The 23,298-nt window shown below is 37.2% G+C and overlaps 2 protein-coding genes across 2 annotated transcripts in view; one reads left to right on the top strand and one right to left on the bottom strand.

Moving 5' to 3' along the window:
- The window catches only part of antxr1a (ANTXR cell adhesion molecule 1a), a 370,977-nt gene that overhangs the window by 234,855 nt on the left and 112,824 nt on the right, over positions 1–23,298 (bottom strand). The window lies entirely within an intron of this gene.
- Positions 1–23,298, top strand: part of gfpt1 (glutamine--fructose-6-phosphate transaminase 1) — a 64,233-nt gene that overhangs the window by 40,429 nt on the left and 506 nt on the right. The window contains exons 13-19 of the mRNA XM_056463047.1: positions 283–403; positions 496–653; positions 10,083–10,197; positions 12,701–12,828; positions 15,626–15,793; positions 16,174–16,335; positions 19,390–23,298. The exon at positions 19,390–23,298 is cut by the window's right edge and continues 506 nt beyond it. Of these exons, the coding sequence (XP_056319022.1) occupies positions 283–403; positions 496–653; positions 10,083–10,197; positions 12,701–12,828; positions 15,626–15,793; positions 16,174–16,335; positions 19,390–19,434 (897 nt within the window). The 3' untranslated portion in view covers positions 19,435–23,298. The remainder of the gene's footprint in view (positions 1–282; positions 404–495; positions 654–10,082; positions 10,198–12,700; positions 12,829–15,625; positions 15,794–16,173; positions 16,336–19,389) is intronic.

The following is a 23,298-nucleotide window of genomic DNA, read 5'->3' as shown; positions in this document are numbered from 1 at the left end:
TAGCTTTAAACGAAAACAATGAGTATAAGCCAAATCAAAAAATTTACAAAACAAAACAATCCTTAGGTCTAACGTCTAAACTAGGCGACAAAAATAAATCATGAAAATGTAACCCGATATCTTCAGCGTACACGACACCCGATCTAAATGAATTAAACTATAAAACTCAAAATTACACAGGTGGCAGAACACACACCCTTATGTACTTTAAAAAGTAAAACAGTCATTTAAAAATAATGTATGATATCTATGAATGCAATAAAATTCCCGTTTCCTGCGTAGACTCGTCAGGTGCTGGAAGAACTGACTGAACTTCCTGTCATGGTGGAGCTGGCCAGTGACTTCCTGGATCGAAACACACCCGTCTTCCGAGATGATGTGTGCTTTTTCATCAGCCAGTCAGGTTGGTTCATGTGCATGAAGTTGAAGTGTATAATGTTTTAAATTTAGGGCAGGCATCTAATAGCTGGAGTGTGTATGTGTGTGTGTGTTCAGGAGAGACTGCAGACACCCTGTTGGCTCTTCGCTACTGTAAAGAGAGAGGTGCCCTGACAGTCGGCATCACCAACACTGTGGGCAGCTCCATCTCCAGAGAAACAGACTGTGGAGTTCACATCAATGCTGGCCCAGAGATTGGTGTGGCTAGCACCAAGGTGGGTTCTTTTATTTGGCCTGTTTACTTAAGTACTTATTAAGTACTTTTTGCCATATGCTAAGCGTTGTTAAAATTCCTGTGAAATGTTTGACGTAATCTCAAGTGAAACATGAAGAGAGGGTGGGACGTAGTGTAGCTCCTCCCCTTTAAAAAAAATTATCAAAACTCATTTTTGAGTGAGATGCTAACGGTCTAATCCAATTCAATGATGTATGCTAAGCTAAGCTAAAAGTGCACCCGGAGGGAACCCATGACAACACGGGGAGAACATGCAAACTCTACACAGAAATGCCAACAGGCCCAGCCGGACTTAAACCAGCAACCTTCTTGCTGTGAGGCGACAGTGCTAAGAAAAGTATTCTTGTAGTTTAAAAATATTCTGATTGAACCACTGAAGGCATATAGTCTGACTCGAGGAGGTTTTTTTGGTATTTTTCTGGGCCTTACAATAATGTAAAAATCTCAAAACACTTTGGTCATTTTTAAGTAAGATGCTAATGGTCTAATCTGATTCAATTATCTATGCTAAGCTAAGCTAAGCTAAAAGTAGTGTTTTGTTTTATCACAGCTCTGCCAGTGTAAGTGGTTGAGCTCAAGCACATCAAATGAGAAGCGCCCTGAAGGGGGCGGGGCGTGTCAGATACTAAAGAGCATTTGATTGGTCATGATTTGATGGGAAACTGAAGTATGAGCTGACGTGAATAAATCTACTGATCCATTTAGGCTGAAGTGACAAACTACAAGCTTAACATGTTTATATCAGTTTTATATCACCCAAGCGTGAATTTTGTCACTATTTTGGAGCGCACTAGCTTATAGATATCTTAAAAACGTACAATACGGATACTAACATCTTAAGAACTTTATTTTAATTACATGGGACCTTTAAAGTGTTCGTTCACTCATTTATTTCTGTCAATGATTGTTCAATCTTATGTTGTTCCAAACTCCTGAGACCTTCATTCAGCTTCAGAACACAAATGAAGATGTTTTAAGTGAAATCAGAGAGCTCCCTTAATAGGGGTGGAATCGATAAAAAAAATCGAAATTGCAATATATTGTTGTGCTTTCTGACTCAATAAATAATCAATACAGTAACGGCCATATATTTTATTACACGAAATTATTGATTTACCCATTGTCAGTTTCACTGTCACTACCCAATATCTACCATTCTGTTTGCGGGGCGCTGTTTGAGTAAATAGGGGTAAATTGGTGGAAGCAGTGGCCAGTGAAGAACACAAGTTAACTAAACAACAGAGAAGAAGCGTGGAAAAAAAGAGTAACGAAAAGAATGGTGGAAAATAATGAAAAACAAATCAAAGACCCAGAGCCAAAGACTCTAAAGTGTGGAGACACTTCAGGTTTTACGAGACAGTCGACGGAAAGGCACTAGATAAAAACTATGCAATCTGCAAGAACTGCTTTGCAAAGATAAAATATAACAGCAACACTATGAATCTGCAAATGCACCTCGTTCGCCATCACGGTGAACTACTCTCAGGTGATAATGAGGGCAAGCCAAGTTTGTTGATGCCAGAGGTCGGAGGAGAATGGCCAGACTGGTTCCAGCTGATAGAAAGGAAACAGTAACTCAAATAACCACTCATTACAACTGAGGTCTGCAGAAGAGCATCTCTGAACACACAACACATCCAACCTTAAGGCAGATTGGCTACAGCAGCAGATGACCACAGCAGGTGCCACTACTGTCAGCTAAGAACAGGACACTGAGACTACAATTCACACAGACTCACCAAAATTAGACAATAGAAGATTGGAAAAACGTTACCTGGTCTGATGAGTCTCGACATTCGGATGGTCGGAATTTGGCATCAACAACATGAAAGCATGGATCTGGTGGTGCAGTTCTGTGGGGGATATTTTACTGGTACACTTTAAGCCCATTTAGTACCAATTGAGCATCATGTCAACGCCACAGCCTACCTGAGTATTGTTGCTGACCGTGTCCATCCTTTTATGACCACAGTGTACCCATCTTCTGATGGCTACTTCCAGCAGGATAACTCGCCATGTCATAAAGCGTGAATCATCTCAGACTGGTTTCTTGAACATGACAATGAGTTCACTGTACTCGAATGGCCTCCACAGTCAGCAGAGCTCAATGCAATAGAGCACCTCTGGGATATGGTGGAACGGGAGATTCGCATCATGGATGTGGAGCCGACAAATCTGCAGCAACTGCGTGATGCTATCATGTCAATAGGGACGAAAATCTCTGAGGAATATTTCCAGTACCTTGTTGAATCTATGCCACGAAGGATTAAAGCCGTTTTAAAGGCAAAAGGGGGTCCAAGCCGGTGCGAGGAAGGTGTACCTAATAAAGTGGCCGGTTAGTGTATAATAAATTCAAGCCTGTGTCTCCCGAATGAGCACCATAGCGACCACTCACATTCTTTTCACGTCATTAGTCTTGTGTGTAAAGTTAAAAAAAAATAGTTTTGGAGTCACAAGCCCAAGGAGAGCAGCTGGATTTGGCTGCATGAGAAATGTTAATACTGAGAGAAGAAATATGACACGCACAGTAGACTGCACTTTTCATTCTCTTTCTCTGCCACTCTTTCTCTACCTCAACTTTCATGGCTCTTTAGAAGAGAAATTGCATACCTTATGCTACCTGTCATGTATAAAAGATAAGAGGGCTACTTCAATTGATTTATGAAAGAGCTTCATTAGGATAGAAACATGGATGCCTGAAAGCTGAATAGAGTGATGTAATTGCCTATTAAAGTCATTCGCTACGGTGTAAAATAATGTGCCAGGACATCTGCCACCATCCTCCATTAGTATTCTTTTTCAGTCAGTTTAAAATGTTAAAGACTGCCTTGGATATGGTCCAGGTTTCAAATGAAATGCAGAACTCTGCCCTAATTAGTTTGGTGGTTTATTCGTTTCTGTAGAACGATTATGATGCAGTTGTGATTTGAGGACTCCCAAAGGTGGTAAATGACCAGGTGTTGAGCATTAAAAGTGTAATGAAGGTTAGAGCTTTAATAAAATATAAATTTAAAGACTTATTGTTTTTGACTCATATAACAGATTGTTCATAAGGACGTTTTAAATGAAATCTAAAATGACCCCTTTTATATTACTCCAAAGAATGTCTCCATCAAGTCTAGGTCATACCTGGCGTGAATTCCCACTTTTGAGCCAAACAAATCCATCCATCCATCCGTTTATCTATCAATCCATCAATGCATATATTCATCCATCCCTTAATGCAAACCTCCATCCATCCTTCAATAAAAACTTCCATACAAATATCCATTCATCAATACAAACTTTCATCCAAACATCCAACCACCAATACAAACTTCCATACAAACATCCATCTATCAATGCAAACGTCCATACAAACATCCATCAATACAAACTTCCACACAAACATCCATCTATCAATGCAAACGTCCATACAAACATCCATCAATACAAACTTCCACACAAACATCCATCTATCAATGCAAACGTCCATACAAACATCCATCAATACAGACTTCCATACAAACATCCATCCATCCATCCATCCTTCAATAAAAACTTCCATACAAACATCCATTCATCAATACAAACTTTCATCCAAACATCCAACCACCAATACAAACTTCCATACAAACATCCATCTATCAATGCAAACGTCCATACAAACATCCATCAATACAAACTTCCATACAAACATCCATCCATCAATACAAACTTCCATACTAACATCCATCCATCCATCCGTCAAATCAAACTTCTATACAAACATTCATCCACCCATCCGTCAATACAAACTTTCATCCAAACATCCATCCATCACTACAAACTTGCATCCATCCATCAATACAAACTTTCATCCAAACATCCAACCAGCAATACAAACTTGCATCCAAACATCAATAGAAACTTCAGTACAAACATCCCTCCATCCATCAATACAAACTTCCATACAAACATCCCTCCATCCATCAGTACAAACTTCCATACAAACATCCATCCATCAGTACAAACTTCCACACAAACATCCATCCATCAATACAACCTTCCATACAAACATCCCTCCATCCATCAGTACAAACTTCCATACAAACATCCATCCATCCATCAGTACAAACTTCCATACAAACATCCGTCCATCCATCAATACAAACTTCCATACAAATATCCATCCATCAATACAAACTTCCATACAAACATCTGTCCATCCATCAATACAACCTTCTATACAAACATTCATCCACCCATCCGTCAATACAAACTTTCATCCAAACATCCATCCATCAATACAAACTTGCATCCATCAATACAAACATCCAACCATCAATACAAACCTCTATCCAAACATCAATACAAACTTCCATACAAATCTCCATCCATCAATAAAAACCTCCGTCCAAACATCCATCCATCCATCCATCAATACAAACATCCACCCAAATCCCAATCCAAATATCCATCCATCAGTAAAAAATATCTATCCAAACATCCATCCATCGATCCAACCATCAATCCATCAATACAAACATCCATTCGAACGTCCATCCATCCATCAATACAGCACAGCTATATATTCATCCGTACTCCCTTAATATAGAAGATTCTTCCAAACAAACATAATTCAAATAAATAAACAAGAATAGGGTGGAAGATTTAAGCAATCCCCAATCTTTACCATCTCATGTTACAATTTGATTCCCAGTTTTAATAAATATTCAGTCATGGTATGATTAAAAGTTAATTTCATGAGCAAGATCCATGAGCAAGGTTCTCACACGGTCCAGTTCAAGTTAAATGAAAAGTTTTTCAACCTCCATGGATGTAATCAAATTTCACAAGCACAAATTTGACACCCCTGTAAAATGATGGTCTGTTTAAGACGAATTGTCATGAAAATGATTTCTCGCTCTCAAACAAATACCCTTTGGAGATATTAAGAAACATCCTGATCATTCTGAAAGCTGTTTCCCCAACTGGAACTCTCATCACAAAGAGAACGACACTGAATTTCTCATCTATTCATCAATAAAAGTAGAAATGCATCTATCCATTCTTCTTTTATCCTCCCACTCTTTGGTTCCAGATTCATGTTTTTCCAGATCAGGGGCATCAATTCACTAAATGTTCACTTCATAATAATACCCTCAAACATAATCAAGCACCCTCAAGTTGTCTTATCCTGTCTTTTGTCTATTTTACCCTTTAAAATATCAGGAGAATCATTGGATTTCTCCACAGATGCAGGCTGTTATTTTCAATCCACCCATGTCTGCATAGCACTTGAGCAGTCCCTCAGGGAAACTTCTAGACCCACACCCTTTTCCAACTACTTGGAGATTTGTGCTCCTGGGTTCCCAGATCGCAGCTGTAGTAAATTGGATTCCAACTGCAAACTGGAAAAAGCAAAGTTATAAGTTAGCGGAGAAAACAACTCATCTTTCTGATGCCTTTTTTCCTGACTCTAAAGACAAATGTTCAAAGTATCCTATATGTAAGTGGGTGTGAGGGTTAAGTATTAGACTGGCAACTTTGAAGTTTATTTTTATGGTTGGAAAACTCATTTTTCGATTTTTGGACACAAAATGGTAAAGTCGTTCAACCCAATCAAACTTATTTTCAGTCAGCAGTTTTCAGGCAATAGACACCCTCCAATTGTTCCTTCCACTTTGCCAAAATACATCAGTTGCAACACCGCTTACAGCCAGTTAGCTTATGCCAATTTTATCAACCGTTGTATTCGATAGAGGTGTGATCTTTTCCTGTCCCACGACAACACTTGTGTTTCCAAAATATTCCTGCTGTGGCAAGCTTTGATTCATTTATGATATGCAAAGTCAGTGCTCCCCTAAATTCTTTCCAGGCCCTTCTTCTTTTCCATTGGTAGTCCAGCTTTCCATTGGTATTTTTGCTGGTTGCAAAGAGCAGGGGTGTCAAACTAAGTTTAGCGCAGTTTGTTTTAGCTCTGTTTAGTTTAGTTTAGTTTTAGCTCTGCGCAGTTTAGCATCAACCCTTTTTAAATCCATCAAGGCTGGGTTTTCTTATAACATTGCATCTTCAGAACGTTCTGTATGTGCAACATTATGAACAATTGGTGCATGATCGTGCAAGAACTTGTTCTACGTGCTACTTAGGAGTTGTGGTCCATTTTCCAAAGTTCTGAATTATAACCTTATTTGGAGTCGTATTCTGATGGTTTAGCTCGATAATCATCCTCTCTTGTTGATTAGCAATCAAGACGAGTGTAGAGAAAGCACCTACCTGCACATTGAATCCCAAAACAGGGATAGGGGAAGGGCTAAAGGGTAGAAATAGGATTGGGCCCCAATTATTGCACCTTTACTATAATAGCCAGTAGGTATTCGAAACAATCCTTTATTCAATATTTTGGTTCCAAATTATGCTCTAGGTTAGGGGTGACCAACCCTGTACCTGGAGACCTATCTTCCTGAACATTTCAGCTCTAACCCTGATTAAACACACTTAAACTAATTAATTAGGACCTGAACAGTACTTGATAATTACAGGCAGGTGTGTTTGATATGGGTTGCAGCTGAAATCTGCAGGAAAGTAGATCTCCAGGAGCAGGGTTGATCTCCCCTGCTCTGGGTCTTTATGGTCATTCAGCAAGTGTGTCCTTTGTTGACTCAGTGTTGTGTGGACTGCTGTGTTGTAGATCATGGTGACGAAGAGATTTGTTTCTTACTGATTCCATTGGGACTTAGACTTGGCTTCAGCCTTTTAGTTGTACATTTGATATTCAAAGCATACAAAACGGAAAACTCTCAGTGACCTTCAAAGACATCATCTCATTGAGTGAATTCTACAGGATTTCCACTTTACATGTCAACCTTGGGATCTAGTTGTTTACCAAGATAACAATCTGTCTTTTGTTAGTTACTTAACCTCATATTGGCACAGGACCTGTTGTGGCAAGCTTTGATTCATTTTTTATTTTATACTTGCAAAATCAGTGCTCCCATAAATTCTTTCCAGACACTTCTCTTGCATTGGTAGTCCAGCTTTCCATTGGTGTTTTTGCTCGTTTGCAAAGAGCAGGGGTGTTAAGCTAAGTTTTTGGAAGGCTACAGCTCTGCGCAGTTTAGCATTAACCCTTTTTAAACACATCAAGTCTGTGTTTCCTTATAACAATGCATCTTAAGAGCATTCTGTATGTGCAACGTTACGAACACTTGGTGCATCTCCAACATGATGGTGCAAGAACTTGTTCTACGTGCTACTTAAGAGTCGTTGTCCATTTCCAAAGTGCTGAAATAGAACCTTATATGGAGTCATATTCTGAACGTTTAACTCAATAATCATCCTCTCTTCTTGATTAGCAATCAAGACGAGTCTATAGAAAGCACCTACCTGCCAAAACAGAGGGGTAGGGGAAGGGCTAATGGATAGAAATGGGATTGGGCCCCAAGTATTGCACCTCTATTATAATAGCCAGTAGGTTATGTTTGCATTCGAAACAATCCTTTATTCGATGTTTTGGTTCCAAATGATGCTCTAGATCAGAGGTGATCTACCCTTTTCCTGGAGACCTACCTTCCTGCAGATTTCAGCTCCAACCCTGATCAAACACACCTGAACTAATTAATTAGGACCTGAACAGTACTTGATAATTATAGGCAGGTGTGTTTGATATGGGTTGCAGCTAAAATCTGCAGGAAAGTAGATCTCCAGGAGCAGGGCTGATCACCCCTGCTCTAGGTCTTTATGGTCATTCAGCAAGTGTGTCATTTTGTTGACTCAGTGTTGTGTGGACTGCTGTGTTGTAGATCACAGTGACATAAAGATCTGTTACTTACAGAGTAAATTGAGACTTAGATTTGGCCTATTGGTTGTACATTTGATTTTCAAAGCATACATAATGGGAAACTCTCAGTGACCTTCAAAGACACCATCTCCTTGAGTGAATTCTACAGGATTTCCACTTTGCAGGTCAGTTATGGGATCTAGTTGCTTACCAAGATAACAATCTGTCTTTTGTTAGTTATCTCAAATTGGCACAGGAACTCTATCCCTGCAGGTAGTAAATTGTATCAGATGGAAGTATCTGTGATCTGAATGGATGAGCTCTCATGTGGTAGTGATTTGTCAGGATGGGTGTATGGTCTGTGGCTCCTCTACCGAAACTGAAAGCATCTCGTATGAACTCTGAGAATCACAAGTGAGCCTTGTTGTCAATCGTCCTGAATGCTTCATAAATGTGCTTCACATTTGACTGAGAGTGGCTTTAATAGGCTCTGAAAGATGAAGCGTAGGGCTGGATTACAGTCAGACATGTAATGTGACAGCGTATGCCTTGAGGAATGCCGTTAAAACAATTTACAAGCCACAGAGGCTTTGAGATCATAGGTGTGTTTGAAAGATCGGTATAGAAAGAAAAATAGGAAGATGAGAGAACGCATTTCATCTTTTCCTTCTCTTTTCCCTTGTCTTACTTAGCTAATCATTAATCCAAATCATTTTTCTGCATATTTTTATACCCCCTCTTAAACTGAAATACAATATAGTGTCTTTGGCAATTTCATCATTTGACCAGGTGTAGAATGTGGACCATAAATGAGCACTTGGCTTCAACAATATGCATCTTGGGAATTGCCGTATTTGTTAAATTGGCACATGGTAAACATCTGTCTAACATCTTGGTGGCCCCAACAAGTATTTGGACCCTCGAGCCACAAAAATGTCTGAATGTCACAGCATTGCAAACAAAATATCAAAGCAAGTGAGAATGAACTGATGAGTTGTCATTTCAAACTAAATGAGACCCAGACAAAGTTTGTTTGGTGTTGTTTACAGGAGTTTTAAACTGCTTGCCACAGGTTTTTTTCAGCTGGTTGCTTCACCTTCAAACTACTGTTGGTCTGTGGTAATAATGTTGTGCGAGGTGAAGTTATGTCGATGAGTCTTCTTTAACCTGGAAATCATCTCCAGTTAATTTCCTCTGCTTTATAGTTATTAAACAGCTGTCTGAAATACTGCATTCTGATTGGTCAGTCGTGACATTCCAAGGTATGTTATTCCTAAATAACAACCGCTAAATAAGGTAGACTCACCCAGGAACTTGCAATCACTTTGATCGTCAGTGAATACATTGAAATCCATATTCTTACATCTACATTCATATGTATCTTCCTGTCTGTCATTCTGTGTTTGATGCCATCTTGTGAATGAATAATATGTAGATTTGTTTTTACTTGATTAGATACCTCTTCTAATGCCATATGTATACTATACTTTCTATAGGCATCTGTTTATTTATATATCTATTTTTTTATGTGTGGCATTGATGTCCCACTAGTTTGTGGTGCGTCTGTCGATCAGAGAACAAGGCTATACCACATCTGTTGCAACAAAAGCATGACATTTCTAGCTCATATGAACTCTACTTTCTGCTTTTTGTTTTTGTCTATTGCAGGCGTACACAAGTCAGTTTGTGGCTCTCGTCATGTTCGCCCTGTTGATGTGTGACGACAGAATCTCTGTGCAGCCGCGGAGACGGGAAATCATACAAGGCCTCCGAATATTACCAGGTAAATATAAAGGAAGGTGTGTGTGTCTTTATGTGTGCTTGTTTCGGTGGTTTACGAGGACACAAATTTGTATAATGACATGGGTATGACCAAGGGTTCTTAATCTCGGTCCTGGAGGTCCGGTGTCCTGGAGATTTTACCTCCAACCCCCATCAGACACACCTGGGCTATCTAATCAAGCTGCAGGACACCGGACCTCCAAGACTGAGATTGAGTAACGCTGACCTAGGCATTACAATGTTGATGCAGTTTACGAGGACGTGCCTTCTGTCCTCATAATTCAAAACTGTAAAACTCATATTTAATGGGGTCTTTTCACATTCATATTTGCCACAAAGATAATTGAATACACAAGGCATGTCACTTGTATAGTTTTAAATGGGGAAAAATTGAACGATCAATATGGCGATTAAAGCCTTCTAGTACAGGAGCCATCGATCGATATAGACTGATGATTCTCGGGGGGAGGGAGTCGGACCAGACGTGAGCTTCTGCAGATTTTGTTTGACTCGAACGTTTAGACATGAAACGAACGAGACCGTTAGAGTGAACTGACTTGCCTTAAAGGGACTTTGGTATGACCTAGGTATTACAATGTTGAGGTGGTTTACGAGGACATGCGTTCTGTCCTCATAATTCAAAACTGTTAAAAATCATACTTAACGGGGTCTTTTCACATTCAAATTTGCCACAGGTTGCCTATGAGGGTTGGGTTTAGGGATGGGGGTACTGTAAAGACATTTATTAAACAGTTTTTATGGTGAAAAATACATTACGCCTATGAAGAGTCCACATAAACTACAAAAAACAATATGTGTGTACATGAAAGAGGGATATTTAAAAATGCTAAAATGATTGTTGCCAACATGTGATCCATATAATGAGGTCAAGTTAATTCATCTTTATTTCTATAGCACTTTATAAAATATAAATTGTGATAAAAAGCCATATCAATATTATGGAGAATATTCTACATAACAGGCAGACACATTCAATTGTGTATATGAATTCTGTTTTTTGTACACATGTGGTTTTTGTGTATGTTTATGATGGCGAGATGCTGACGTCACAGATCTCAGTGTGTATTCATTTACGGGACGATCTGCTGGAGGAGCAGATGTCCTCGGCCAGCTTCTTTCCGTCACTGCTTGGAAGTATTCATTGGACCACAAGTGTCTGCCGGGGTACTCACCCCCATATCTTTCTCCAGCTTTTGCTTTTTCTCCCTCTGTGGAGATTTTCGTTCCACTTCCAAGCCAATGAGGTCAGGAATGTGTTGGCAGCCAGTTACTAAAGATCCCCCTGCTCTCCAGCTCACTATTCATGCTCAACTGCTGATTCTGGAATTAATACTAGCATTTTTTTGCTCACTGTATTTATAGTCTTTGACATGAAAAGTTCGAACAAGTACATTAATACAGTTGTATGCTGAAATATGTCATTGTCACACTTATACGTGTCATTTTTAGCCTCACCACAAGGGGCGCTTATGCAGTTTTTTATGCGTTTTTGGGAATATTATGTTTTTTTGTCAGATATTTTTGAAACTTCACACAGTAAACAAGTAAATGTTAACTTTATCTGACAAGTTTTTAAACTGAAACCATATTTTCAATATCAGTATTTGACATACGAATGTGCGAATTGCAAGGTACAATGTAGCGATGCACAATAAATGAGATTGTGTGCGCATTTTGTTAGTAAAGCCGGTTACTAGTAAAGCATGTTTATTAGTCAATGATAATTAGCTTGTTAGTTTAGTGATATTAGACAACGATTAGTCGTCTTCTGTTTATTTAACAACCTATGGGATGTTCGGAAATTCTGCACAAGAGCGCCCTCTGGCTTTCAGAGGAAATATAGGAGTAATTCCAATGTTATGGATGTAGTTTTGCTGTAAAAATTAAAACAGAAAATCACAGATCAGAAAAATATCAATCTGTTAGGATGTTTTATATTTTAAATGAGAGGAATGACCGTGTTATGGATTGTCCAAAAATATGCAAGTGTACTGTATAAAACTTACTGTAGAACTTCTGGCCATTAAACTGCACAACCCAAAAGATTTAATACTAATAAAATGGGTCAGAGTTGGCTATCTATTGTACCAAAAATACAAATTTTGTTTAACATTTTTGCATTCATAAGGAAAGAGTGTTGTTATGGGTGCGACATCTGTGAAATTGGCACTTGTGTCTTTGGTAAATAAAATAAAATTGTTTGAAAATATTGACCAAGACATGTTTGAGTATTTTTACAGTAATGTAAAATACAAGCCTACACAAACAACTTAGAAAGGGTTTTGCTATATTTTTTTTTCATGGCAAGGTTGACATATGCATGAAATCGCTGATTTACTACTGATTACACAACCGAGCTTCTCTGACAAGATGTGCATGACAATCACAACTAATGATTAATTGCGACTCTAATTTCAGTTTGATTGATTCGTAGTGCAAGTCCACAAGTACAAGCTACGCTGTGTCTCTCTTGGTCTCTCTAGATCTAATCAAGGAGGTGTTGACCCTGGACGAGGAGATCCAAAAGCTGGCAGCTGAGCTGTATCAGCAGAAGAGTGTCCTGATTATGGGCAGAGGTTACCACTACGCCACCTGCCTGGAGGGAGCTCTGGTTAGAACACAAATCATCTTCTTTCACTTTTTTTCACGCTTCCCTCCTGCTTCTGTTTCCAGTCTCCTGAATTCATATGATAGCTTTGTTTCAGGAACAGACACGAATATAATCATTTTTCATGTTTGATATCACTTCAAATGTTTGATGTACAAGTGATCTGTTAGTTGCATCACGTTTGTTTATAATGTCTGGCTCCGCCCCTGGTTCATCCGCACTAAAAAGGAACACCAGTTTCCAAACTAAAACAAAGTGTTTGAAAATGATCGGAATAGTGTCGATAACCATAACAAACAACATACAGTAAAGGAGTGGAAAAGTTTTAGGCCAACATTAAATCTGTTGTTTTTCTGATATTATAATGAATATGTGACCCTTTACCACAAAACCAGTCATAAGTGTACGTTTTTTTTTGGTCAATTATTTTTTTAAATTGATATTTATACACATAAATGCCAACACTCCCGTTTTTCCAGGGAGTCTCCCGTAGTTCAGACCCATCTCCCGACCACCTCCCGTATTGTTCTGTCTCCCGGAAAACTCCCAGAATTCCACCCCCCCTCAGCTCCTCAGCTTTTTGGTTCAGTCCTCATGTGCACCGAACCCAACGCACAACCATCTTCATACCTGCTCCCCAGTTTGCGCGCACCTTTAGCCCCACACTTCAGTTTGCGCGCACATTTGATACGAATGTTGAAAAGTACAGGTTTTGATCCATGATGTCATTCCTTCTGGAAAGGACTTCAGGGGTAATAGTTTTCATTTTCAGCATGATAATGATCTGCTAATTGCAGAAATCCTATCTGGAGAAAAAGAAAACAGCTGATGAAACACAGACAGTCATGAAATGGCCTACACAGGGTCCAGACCTGAATATTATAGAGGCTGTATGAGATCACCTGGACAGAACAAGAAAGATAAGACACTCTAAACCTAAAGTTTGCGCGCACATTTGATACGAATGTTGGCAGGTATGGTAATACATGGTGAATAAATAATCTTTCCGTTGAGGTATGGTTTGTTATGATAGGAGTTAGGTTAGAGTTTGAATTGCTTTGGTTTAATTGTTTAAGACATGTGAAAGAGAATGCTAGAGAGAGGCTGTTCATCCTGGTTTGAGCTGCAGTGTTGTTAGCAATATTGTCTGAATTGATGAAATTGTTGAAAAGTACAGGTTTTAATCCATTGTCATTCCTTCTGGAAAGGACTTCAGGGGTAATAGTTTTCATTTTCAGCATGATAATGATCTGCTAATTGCAGAAATCCTATCTGGAGAAAAAGAAAACAGCTGATGAAACACAGACAGTCATGAAATGGCCTACACAGGGTCCAGACCTGAATATTATAGAGGCTGTATGAGATCACCTGGACAGAACAAGAAAGAGAAGACACTCTAAACCTAAAGATGAACTCTAGAAAGTGCTAAAAGAAACCTTATATTACACAGCACATTATTTCAGAAAATGTCAGTACAGTTAGAACAAAACAGTTCAAGTTTTTCTTAAAGAGGAAATGTTGTACTGTTGTTGTTTTTTGTACACATTTCCTATATTTTCTGTTTATTTTTATTAAAGAGAAATATTAATTATATATTGTGCAAGTTTTAGTCTAACAAAGCTGGAATAGTGCTTAGGATTTTTGCACAGTACTGTATTTGTTTTAAAACAAAAAAGCACTAGTGTATACAACAACTTAGCGTGCAATTTCTTGTGAATTCAGATAAACATCGTGAAACTCTTAAAGTGATAGCGCACAAAATAAAATGTACTTATCATTCAAATCCTGCATGAGTTACTCTTCCTAAAACAAAAGAACACTTTTTTTTAATGTCTCAGTGTCTTTTGACTTCAGTAGTTGCATATAAAATGATCACCAAAAACCGTTTTATGTTTTGCAGCACAAAGGAAGTCATGCAGGTTTGGTTCTAGTTGTGTTTGGGGAGTCATTTAAACTGATGCTCTTCTAAAGAATGATTAGAGCTGTCTATCCAAATCATACCAGAAGAGTAAGAACAAGAACGAAAATAAGAATCCTAACTGATGGACTGTAGAGTTTTTCCAGAAGTTTAGCCTCATTAAGTTCAACCGCAGATAAACAGAGGAAGCTATTTGACTGTGTTGCTTGAGAATAACCCCCGCTTACACTGGACATGAGGAAGGGGAAGCTTTCATTGAGGCATTGGCCAACTCTGACCACAAAAATGTGCGTTTGAACATACAGTTGAAGTCAGAATTATTAGCCCTCCTGTGAATTTTTCTAATATTTCCCAAATGGTGTTTAACAGAGCACTGGATTTTTCCACAGTATTTCCGATAAAAAAATTGGAGAAAGTCTTATTTGGTCAATATTATTAGCCCCCTTAAGCAATATTTGTTTTTCGATAGTCTACAGAACAAACCACTGTTATAGACTTGCCTAATGACTTGACTAATTAACCTAGTTAAGCCTTTAAATGTCACTTTAAGCTGAATACTAGTACCTTGAAAAATATCTAGTCAAATAGTATGTGCTGTGTCGGCGCTATAGCCTAGTGGTTAGCGCGTCGACATATGGTGCAGTAGCATGTCAGGGCGTCACGAGTTCGAATCCCGGCTCAAGGACATTTCCCTACCCTACCCCCCTCTCTCTCTCCAACTTCGCTTCCTGTCCTAAATACTGTCCTATCTAATAAAGGCAAAATAGCCAAAAAATAAATCTTAAAAAAAAAATAATAATAATTCTGACAAATTTTTTATTACGCAAGTTCTTTTTAGCTTTGTTTAATTGTTTCTCATCTCTCATTTGTGTGTCCTTTTAGAAAATTAAGGAGATCACGTACATGCATTCAGAGGGGATTTTGGCTGGAGAGCTGAAGCACGGCCCACTGGCTTTGGTGGACAAACTCATGCCTGTTATAATGATCATCATGAGAGACCACACGTACACCAAGTGCCAAAACGCACTGCAGCAGGTGGTGGCGAGACAGGTAAGAAATACTGTTAGAATTGTCAGATTTACATGTTCAGAAAGAAATGTCACTGATTACCAGGAAGCAAATGATGATATATTTATAAATATATATATATATATATATTTATATTTGAACACAAAAAAGATATTTTGAAGAATGTTGATAACCAGTAAGCATTGACTTCTAGGGCAAACAAACACTATGGGAGTCAATGGTTACAGGTAGCTTCTTTTGTGTTCAATAGAAAAAAATAACGATGACAGGGTTTTTATTTTTGGGTGATCTATCCCTTTAAAAAAAGAAAAGACTGTATATTGCTGAACAACATTTTACCTGCTTGTCTCTGCAGTTTTTCTTCTAGCTAAGAGTATATGGTTATATTGCTTTTTTTTTAGGGCCGTCCAATCGTGATCTGCGATAAAGAAGACAACGAGACCATCAACAACTCCAGCCGCACAATTAAAGTGCCTCACTGTGTGGACTGTCTGCAGGGCATCCTGAGCGTCATCCCTCTACAGCTGCTGTCCTTCCACCTCGCTGTTCTGCGCGGATATGATGTGAGTGTATATGTTTTACTCTCTCATACACACCTTCCCTACGCATATGCAAAACACACTGTAAATGTTCTTGTTAATAGAATATTTAATAGAATGGTTAATATTCTAATTAACCATTGTCAATAGTGTGTGATTCATGAGGGATTTTTAGAGATGCACTGAGTAATTATTATATCGATACAGATATTGTTGAGTACTGTACACTACCTGATAAAAGTCTTGTCGCCTATCCATGTGTTAGGAACATCAAATAATAACTTAACTTCTAGTTGATCATTTGGTATCAGAAGTGACTGATATGAAAGGTAAAGCCCTCTAGATTACGCTTATTTGACCAAAATAAAATATGATCACGCCTTGATTTTTAATGATTTAATTAGGACAGTAAGGTCTGACTTTGCTTAGACAAAAGTCTTGTCACTAAACAGAAATAATGTCCAGTATAGAATATGTGGTCATGCTGCAGTGGAAACAGAATGAATATTGTGTCTGACTCCATCATGAGATTGGAGGACTGCATCCATACATCTCTGCAATGACTCAAATCACTGATTAATAAAGTCATCTGGAATGGCAAAGAAAGCGTTCCTGCAGGACTCCCAGAGTTCATCAAGATTCTTTGGATTCATCTTCAATGCCTCCTCCTTCATCTTACCCCAGACATGCTCAATAATGTTCATGTCTGGTGACTGGGCTGTCCAATCCTGGAGCTCTTTGACCTTCTTTGCTTTCAGGAACTTTGATGTGGAGGCTGAACTATGAGAAGGAGCGCTATCCTGCTGAAGAATTTGCCCTCTCCTGTGGTTTGTAACGTAATGGGCAGCACAAATGTCTTGATACCTCAGGCTGTTGATGTTGCCATCCACTCTGCAGATCTCTCAAACCCCCATACTGAATGTAACCCCAAACCATGATATTTCCTTCACCAAACTTGACTGATTTCTGTGAGATTCTTGGGTCCATGCGGCTTCCAGTAGGTCTTCTGCAGTATTTGTGATGATTGGGATGCAGTTCAACAGATGATTGATCAGAAAAATCCACCTTCTGCCACTTTTCCAATTGATCAACTTGAAGTAAAGTTATTATTTGTTGCTCTTACAAACTGAGATCATCTGCTGCATAAAACAAATGCTGGAATATTTGGCGGTTCATTCCTCTGTCATCCCTCATAGATATGGAAGTAAGCTGACGGAAAATGAATGAATCAATGGAGGAATATGCTGATAGTTTAAATTAATCCAATATCTGCCGATAAATATCTGATCGATTTCTGTGTATTTACGCCTATAAGTGCCCTTGTAAAAAGTCATTAAATGAGTAGTACACTCACGGAATATAAATTAGACATCATTTATTCATCCTCCAACTTTTTCCAAATTTCTATGAGTTTCTTTCTTCTGCCGAACACCAATGTGGATATCTGAACAGTCATTGGCTTCCACAGTAGAGAAGAAAACACTATGTGAAGTCAACAATAACTAGGGCCAGACAGAATCTGCATTCTGACATTTTTTGCTATTTCTGCGCCCAATTTTGTGAAAAATATCTGCAGATTTTTGAGGAATGATTTTGGCAGTATCGTAACTAAAAACTTAAATGAAACAAAAAAAGAATACCTTTTTAACTTTTATTTAATATTTACAATGCAAATACAATTACATCAACTTATTTGGTAAACAAAGCAAGTCTCTCATATAATAGATCTACTAAAAGACAGAAAATGTTACTTTACAAACTGTAGTGTAAATAAATCATATAAACATTTCCATATTAGTAATATTACTGAAATGAATTTAAAAACTGAATAAATATACATTTACACGCATTTACACAAGTAAATACATAGACTATGGGCTAAAAATCTGCGGAAATCTGTGGATTCCGTGTGGGCCTAAAGATTATTGCAGACTGAATCTGAAATTTGCGTCCGTAATTTTCACACGCTAAAAAAATAAATTAGACATCACATTGTGTGAATCGTATTGACACACTGTCTTCAAAACTGTCATCCGTCCACACAAGACTCGCACAAGAACATTCACTTAAAGGAGAAGAACCACCAAAATGCCAATCTGTTAAACATATCATTGTGGAATGCCCTATTTTTAATGTAATCAGACAACAATTTTTATCCGGACACACTTTAAATGAAATATTTTTAAATGGTAATCCTTCAAAAATTTCACAATTTTTATCAAAAGTAAACCTTAAATTGTTTTAGATTTTTATCTTATATATTATCATTATTAATATTATTATTTATGTATTTTACCTTGTGTATTATTTATTGCTGTTGGTGACTTTTAATTGTTAGATTTTTTTTTTTTTGTTTTTATAGCTATAGAAAAGTGGTATTTATAAAATGTGGTAAACTTCATCTGTTTTGTTTTTTTTTGCCATGACATAGCCAAAGAAGCTGAAATGGCAATAAACTCTAAATTCTCTCTCTCACTTTTATCCGTCATCAAAAAAATTCGAATCTGGTTATATACAGCTGAAGTCAGAATTATTAGTCCCTTGTTTATTTTTTCCCCCAATTTCTGTTTAACGGTGAGATTTTTTTTTTCAGCACAATTCTGAACATTATAGTTTTAATAACTATAATTTATTTTATCTTTGCCATAATGACAATAAATAATATTTGACTAGATTATTTTCAAGACACTTGCATTTGGGGATAATCCAGCGCAGATCTTTGATAATGAGCTGAACTCTCCTTCCTCTCTATGCAGTATTGGATAAACACAATATGTAGCCTATTCCGTTTTCTTTATCTACTTTGGAGAAGAGAGGAGAACAAAGTAACACTGCTTAAACTGACTCTGAAATGTTTTGCATTTTTTTTATAATGGATTAATTAATACATAGCGGACTCATTGTGCAATCTTTGTTTACGTGACAATTTTTTTGCTTATGAACACGAAAAAAACACATCGGAAAATTTCAAACTTCATTGTGCAAAGACCTTAGCGATGATTCTTGAAATAATATTGGTTATATGACCAATCTGATAACATGACGTCTGACGCTTCGTTCTGTTTTTCTTCTCCACAGGTTGACTGCCCAAGAAACCTGGCCAAGTCTGTGACTGTTGAGTAAATGCTTCCTGACCAACACCCAAAACGCACACAAACACACACGCATACACACAAATACGGACTATCAAAAAAAAAACATGAAGGTAATTGAAGAGTTTTCTACATGTCAGCTTTCCTATAATAATAATCTCACCAAAGCTGAAATGTATTTCAAGGTAATCGTATCTCATCTCCGATTCTGGAAGCTTCATATCATTGCTGTTGACTGGAATGTGATTATTATTATTATTATTATTATTATTATTATTATTATTTGTATTATTAATATTATTTGTTAGTTACATTTTTTTGTGGTGGCGTGGTATGGGGTAGCTACACAGTGCAGCCTATAACATGTTTGTCTTATGCTATATATTATTGTCTTATGATATAATATTCGTTTGGCCCAGATAGACTCCTACTGTAGGTGGTCGTTGTCAAATACACATGCATTTGTGTATCACAGAGTAACACGAGAGCCTCAGTACTCTACATTAGCGGCTTTTCCCTAAAAAAAAAACATATACTACATTTGTGGTACTGAAACCGAACTGTGAATCAGTGCTTAGTGATAGTTTGCACACTATTTCGGTTATCCGCTTTGCTGCTATTTAAGTGGGTGTACTTGTTACTGATTAGCATATTTATCTCTGAATGACCTTATTTGGAATGTCCTTTGCATGTGGATTTCTGAGGTTTGTATTGCAGTTTTACAGTTCATTATCCGAGACGTTAAAACACGGAAGGATGAAACAGAAGGCTAATACTTTACAATAAGGTTCTACACTTTTATATGTATATGTCAACCATAAATTAAAGGGATAGCTCACCCAAAAATGAATCATTTACTCTTTTTCGAGGTTTTTTTTTTAAGCTTTATGAGTTTCTTTCTTCTGCTGACCACAAAAGAAGATCTTTTGAAGAATAATACGGGACTATAGAAGTCAGTGAGTGCCAGTTATCAGCATTCTTTGAAGTATCTTCTTTTGTAGGTTTTAAACAACTGGAGTAAATGATGGCAGAATTTTCATTGTTGGGTATACTTTCCCTTTAAGTCAGGGGTCACCAAACTTGTTCCTGGAGGGCCGGTATCCTGCAGATTTTAGCTCCAACCCTAATCAAACACACCTGAATAAGCTAATCAAGGTCTTACTAGGTATACTTGAAACACCCAGCCAAGTGTGTTGAGGCAAGTTGGAGCTAAACCCTGCAGGGACACCGGCCCTCCAAGACCGAGATTGGTGACCCCTGCTTTAAGTGATCAACAGTATATATATTAATGAATTTTAAACCATTGTTGCATTAACTAATGAGGATGAATTGAGACTTGTTGTAAAGTGTTGCGCTAAAATTGCATATTGTTCATCTAGAAGCTTCTTTAATTCATTTAGCAAAGAAATGAATGAGAGACCCTGTCAGAAATGAAGGCAAAGTATCAAGTTTATGAAGTTAATGAATGTGTCGTCTAATCGTTTTAGTGAAGTTTCTATGTGCTTCTGCCAAACTGTGTCATAGAAATCGTCATGTCTACTTAGATTTCATGTAAGGAGATCTACTGGACCAGTCAGCCATTTTGAAATCCAATTAAATGTTTACTAGGCTTAAAGCAACACTTTATTATATAACTTTATTTGGAAATATGCTCATTTTAATACTCCCATAGAGTTAAGAAGTTTAGCTATACACATTTTTTAATTGGTTCAGCCAATATCAGAGTCTAGCAGGAGCAGTTTAGCTTAGCTTAGCATAAGTCATTGAATTAGATAAGACCATTAGCGTCTTGCACAAAAATGTAAAAAAAAGAGTTATGCTAGTTAAGTTTTATGAAATTTGCTATTATTAACACCAGAATGAGAGTATAGATCCTAGTCTAGTCATATTGACCTAGAAAATAGCGAGTTTTTATTTTAATTTGTCTAATATGTGTACAATAAGTACAGAAGATTCAAGTTTAAAATAAAAAAATTACCAAAATATATGATGCTAATGGTCTAATCCAATTCAATTATTTATGCTAAGCTAAGCTAAAATCAGCTAAATGGATTAAAAAATGGTAAAAGTCAGCTGTTTAACTCTAGGCGACTTGTAAAACAAAAAAGAAGGAGTGTTTCTTTAATTAAGACAAAGAGAATTTGCATATTATGGTTTGAAGTACCATCTTCGTTTACCATAAAAGTTTAGTAAATCTCTGATGTTGCCGTCTCAACATACTGTTTTTATAGTTACTGTACGAGTGTCAGTTCTAATCAGTTACTAAAAGGAATCTACGATAGAGTTAAGCAGTTTAGTTTTACACATTTTTGAATCCATTCAGCCAATATCAGAGTCTAACAGGAGCACTTTAGCTTAGCTTAGCATAAATCATTAGACCATTAGCATCTTCCACAAAACAATTTAAAAAAAAGTGTTATGTGAGTTAAGTGTTATGAAATTTGCTGTTTTCTAGCTCGATATGGCTAGGAACTGTACTCTCATTCTTGTTTGATAGCAAAGTTCCTAGATTTTTAACACCAGAATGAGAGTATAGATCCTAGTCTAGTCATATTGACCTAGAAAATAACGAGTTTTCATTTTAATTTGTCTAATGTGTGTACAAAAAGTACAGAAGATTCAAGTTTAAATAAGAAAATTACCAAAATATATGATGCTAATGGTCTAATCCGATTAAATTATTTATGCTAAGCTAAGCTAAAATCAGATAAATGGATTAAAAATGGTAAAACTCAACTGTTTAACTCTAGGTGACTTGTAAAACAAAAAAGGAGGAGTGTTTCTTTAATTAAGACAAAGAGAATTTGCATATTATGGTTTGAAGTACCATCTTCGCTTACCACAAAAGTTTAGTAAATCTCTGATGTTGCCGTCTCAAAATACTGTTTTTATAGTTACTGTACGAGTGTCAGTTCTAATCAGCTACTAAAAGGAATAGAGTTAAGCAGTCTAGTTTTACACATTTTTTAATCCATTCAGCCAATATCAGAGTCTAACAGGAGCACTTTAGCTTAGCTTAGCATAAATCATTAGACCATTAGCATCTTCCAAAAAACAATAAAAAAAAGAGTTATGTGAGTTAAAAGTGTTATGAAATTTGCTATTTTCTAGCTCGATATGGCTAGGAACTGTACTCTCATTCTTGTTTGATAGCAAAGTTCCTAGATTTTTACACCAGAATGAGAGTATAGTTCTTAGTCTAGTCATATTGACCTAGAAAATAGCGAGTTTTCATTTTAATTTGTCTAATATGTGTACAATAAGTACAGAAGATTCAAGTTTTAAATAAAAAAACGATCAAAACTCTTCTTTTTTTTGGAGCAGATGCTAATAGTCTAGTCCGGTTCAATTATTTATGCTAAGCTAAGGTAAAATAGGCTAAATGGATTAAATAATGGCAAAATTACACTGTTTAACTCTAGGTGATTAGTAAAATTAGCTCATTTCCAAAAAGGGAGAGTGTTTCTTTAATTAAGACAAAGAGAATTTGCATATTGCGTTTTGAAGTACCATCTCCGGTACCACAAAAGCTTAGTAAATCTGTGACGTTGGTGTCTCAACATACTGTATCTGTAGCTACTGTACGAGTGTCAATTATAATCAGTTACTGAAGTGAATCTAAGATACACCTCAACAGTGTACTTGAAGTATATATATGCATGAAACTTTTGGCTTCCAATCATTGTTTCCATTATTATGGAAATCTCTGAGGCCTTGTTACAAAGGAGACTTTGAGTGTGTCTCCGGTTTACAGTAGTACTGCCAAAGAACGCAGGGGAAAACCAAGAACGTTAATACATGAGCCCCATACTACGCCGCACTTTTGATTGCTTCCATGGGACCATTTTCTTCTTTTATTTCTATTGGGTATAGAAGGGTTATATTTTATATACTG

The sequence above is a fragment of the Danio aesculapii genome, chromosome 8 (assembly GCF_903798145.1).
Source record: "Danio aesculapii chromosome 8, fDanAes4.1, whole genome shotgun sequence".
NCBI classification, from domain to species: Eukaryota; Metazoa; Chordata; class Actinopteri; order Cypriniformes; family Danionidae; genus Danio; species Danio aesculapii.
The sequence above is the reverse complement of the archived record's forward strand: the minus strand, read 5'-3'. Positions and strand labels throughout refer to the sequence as shown.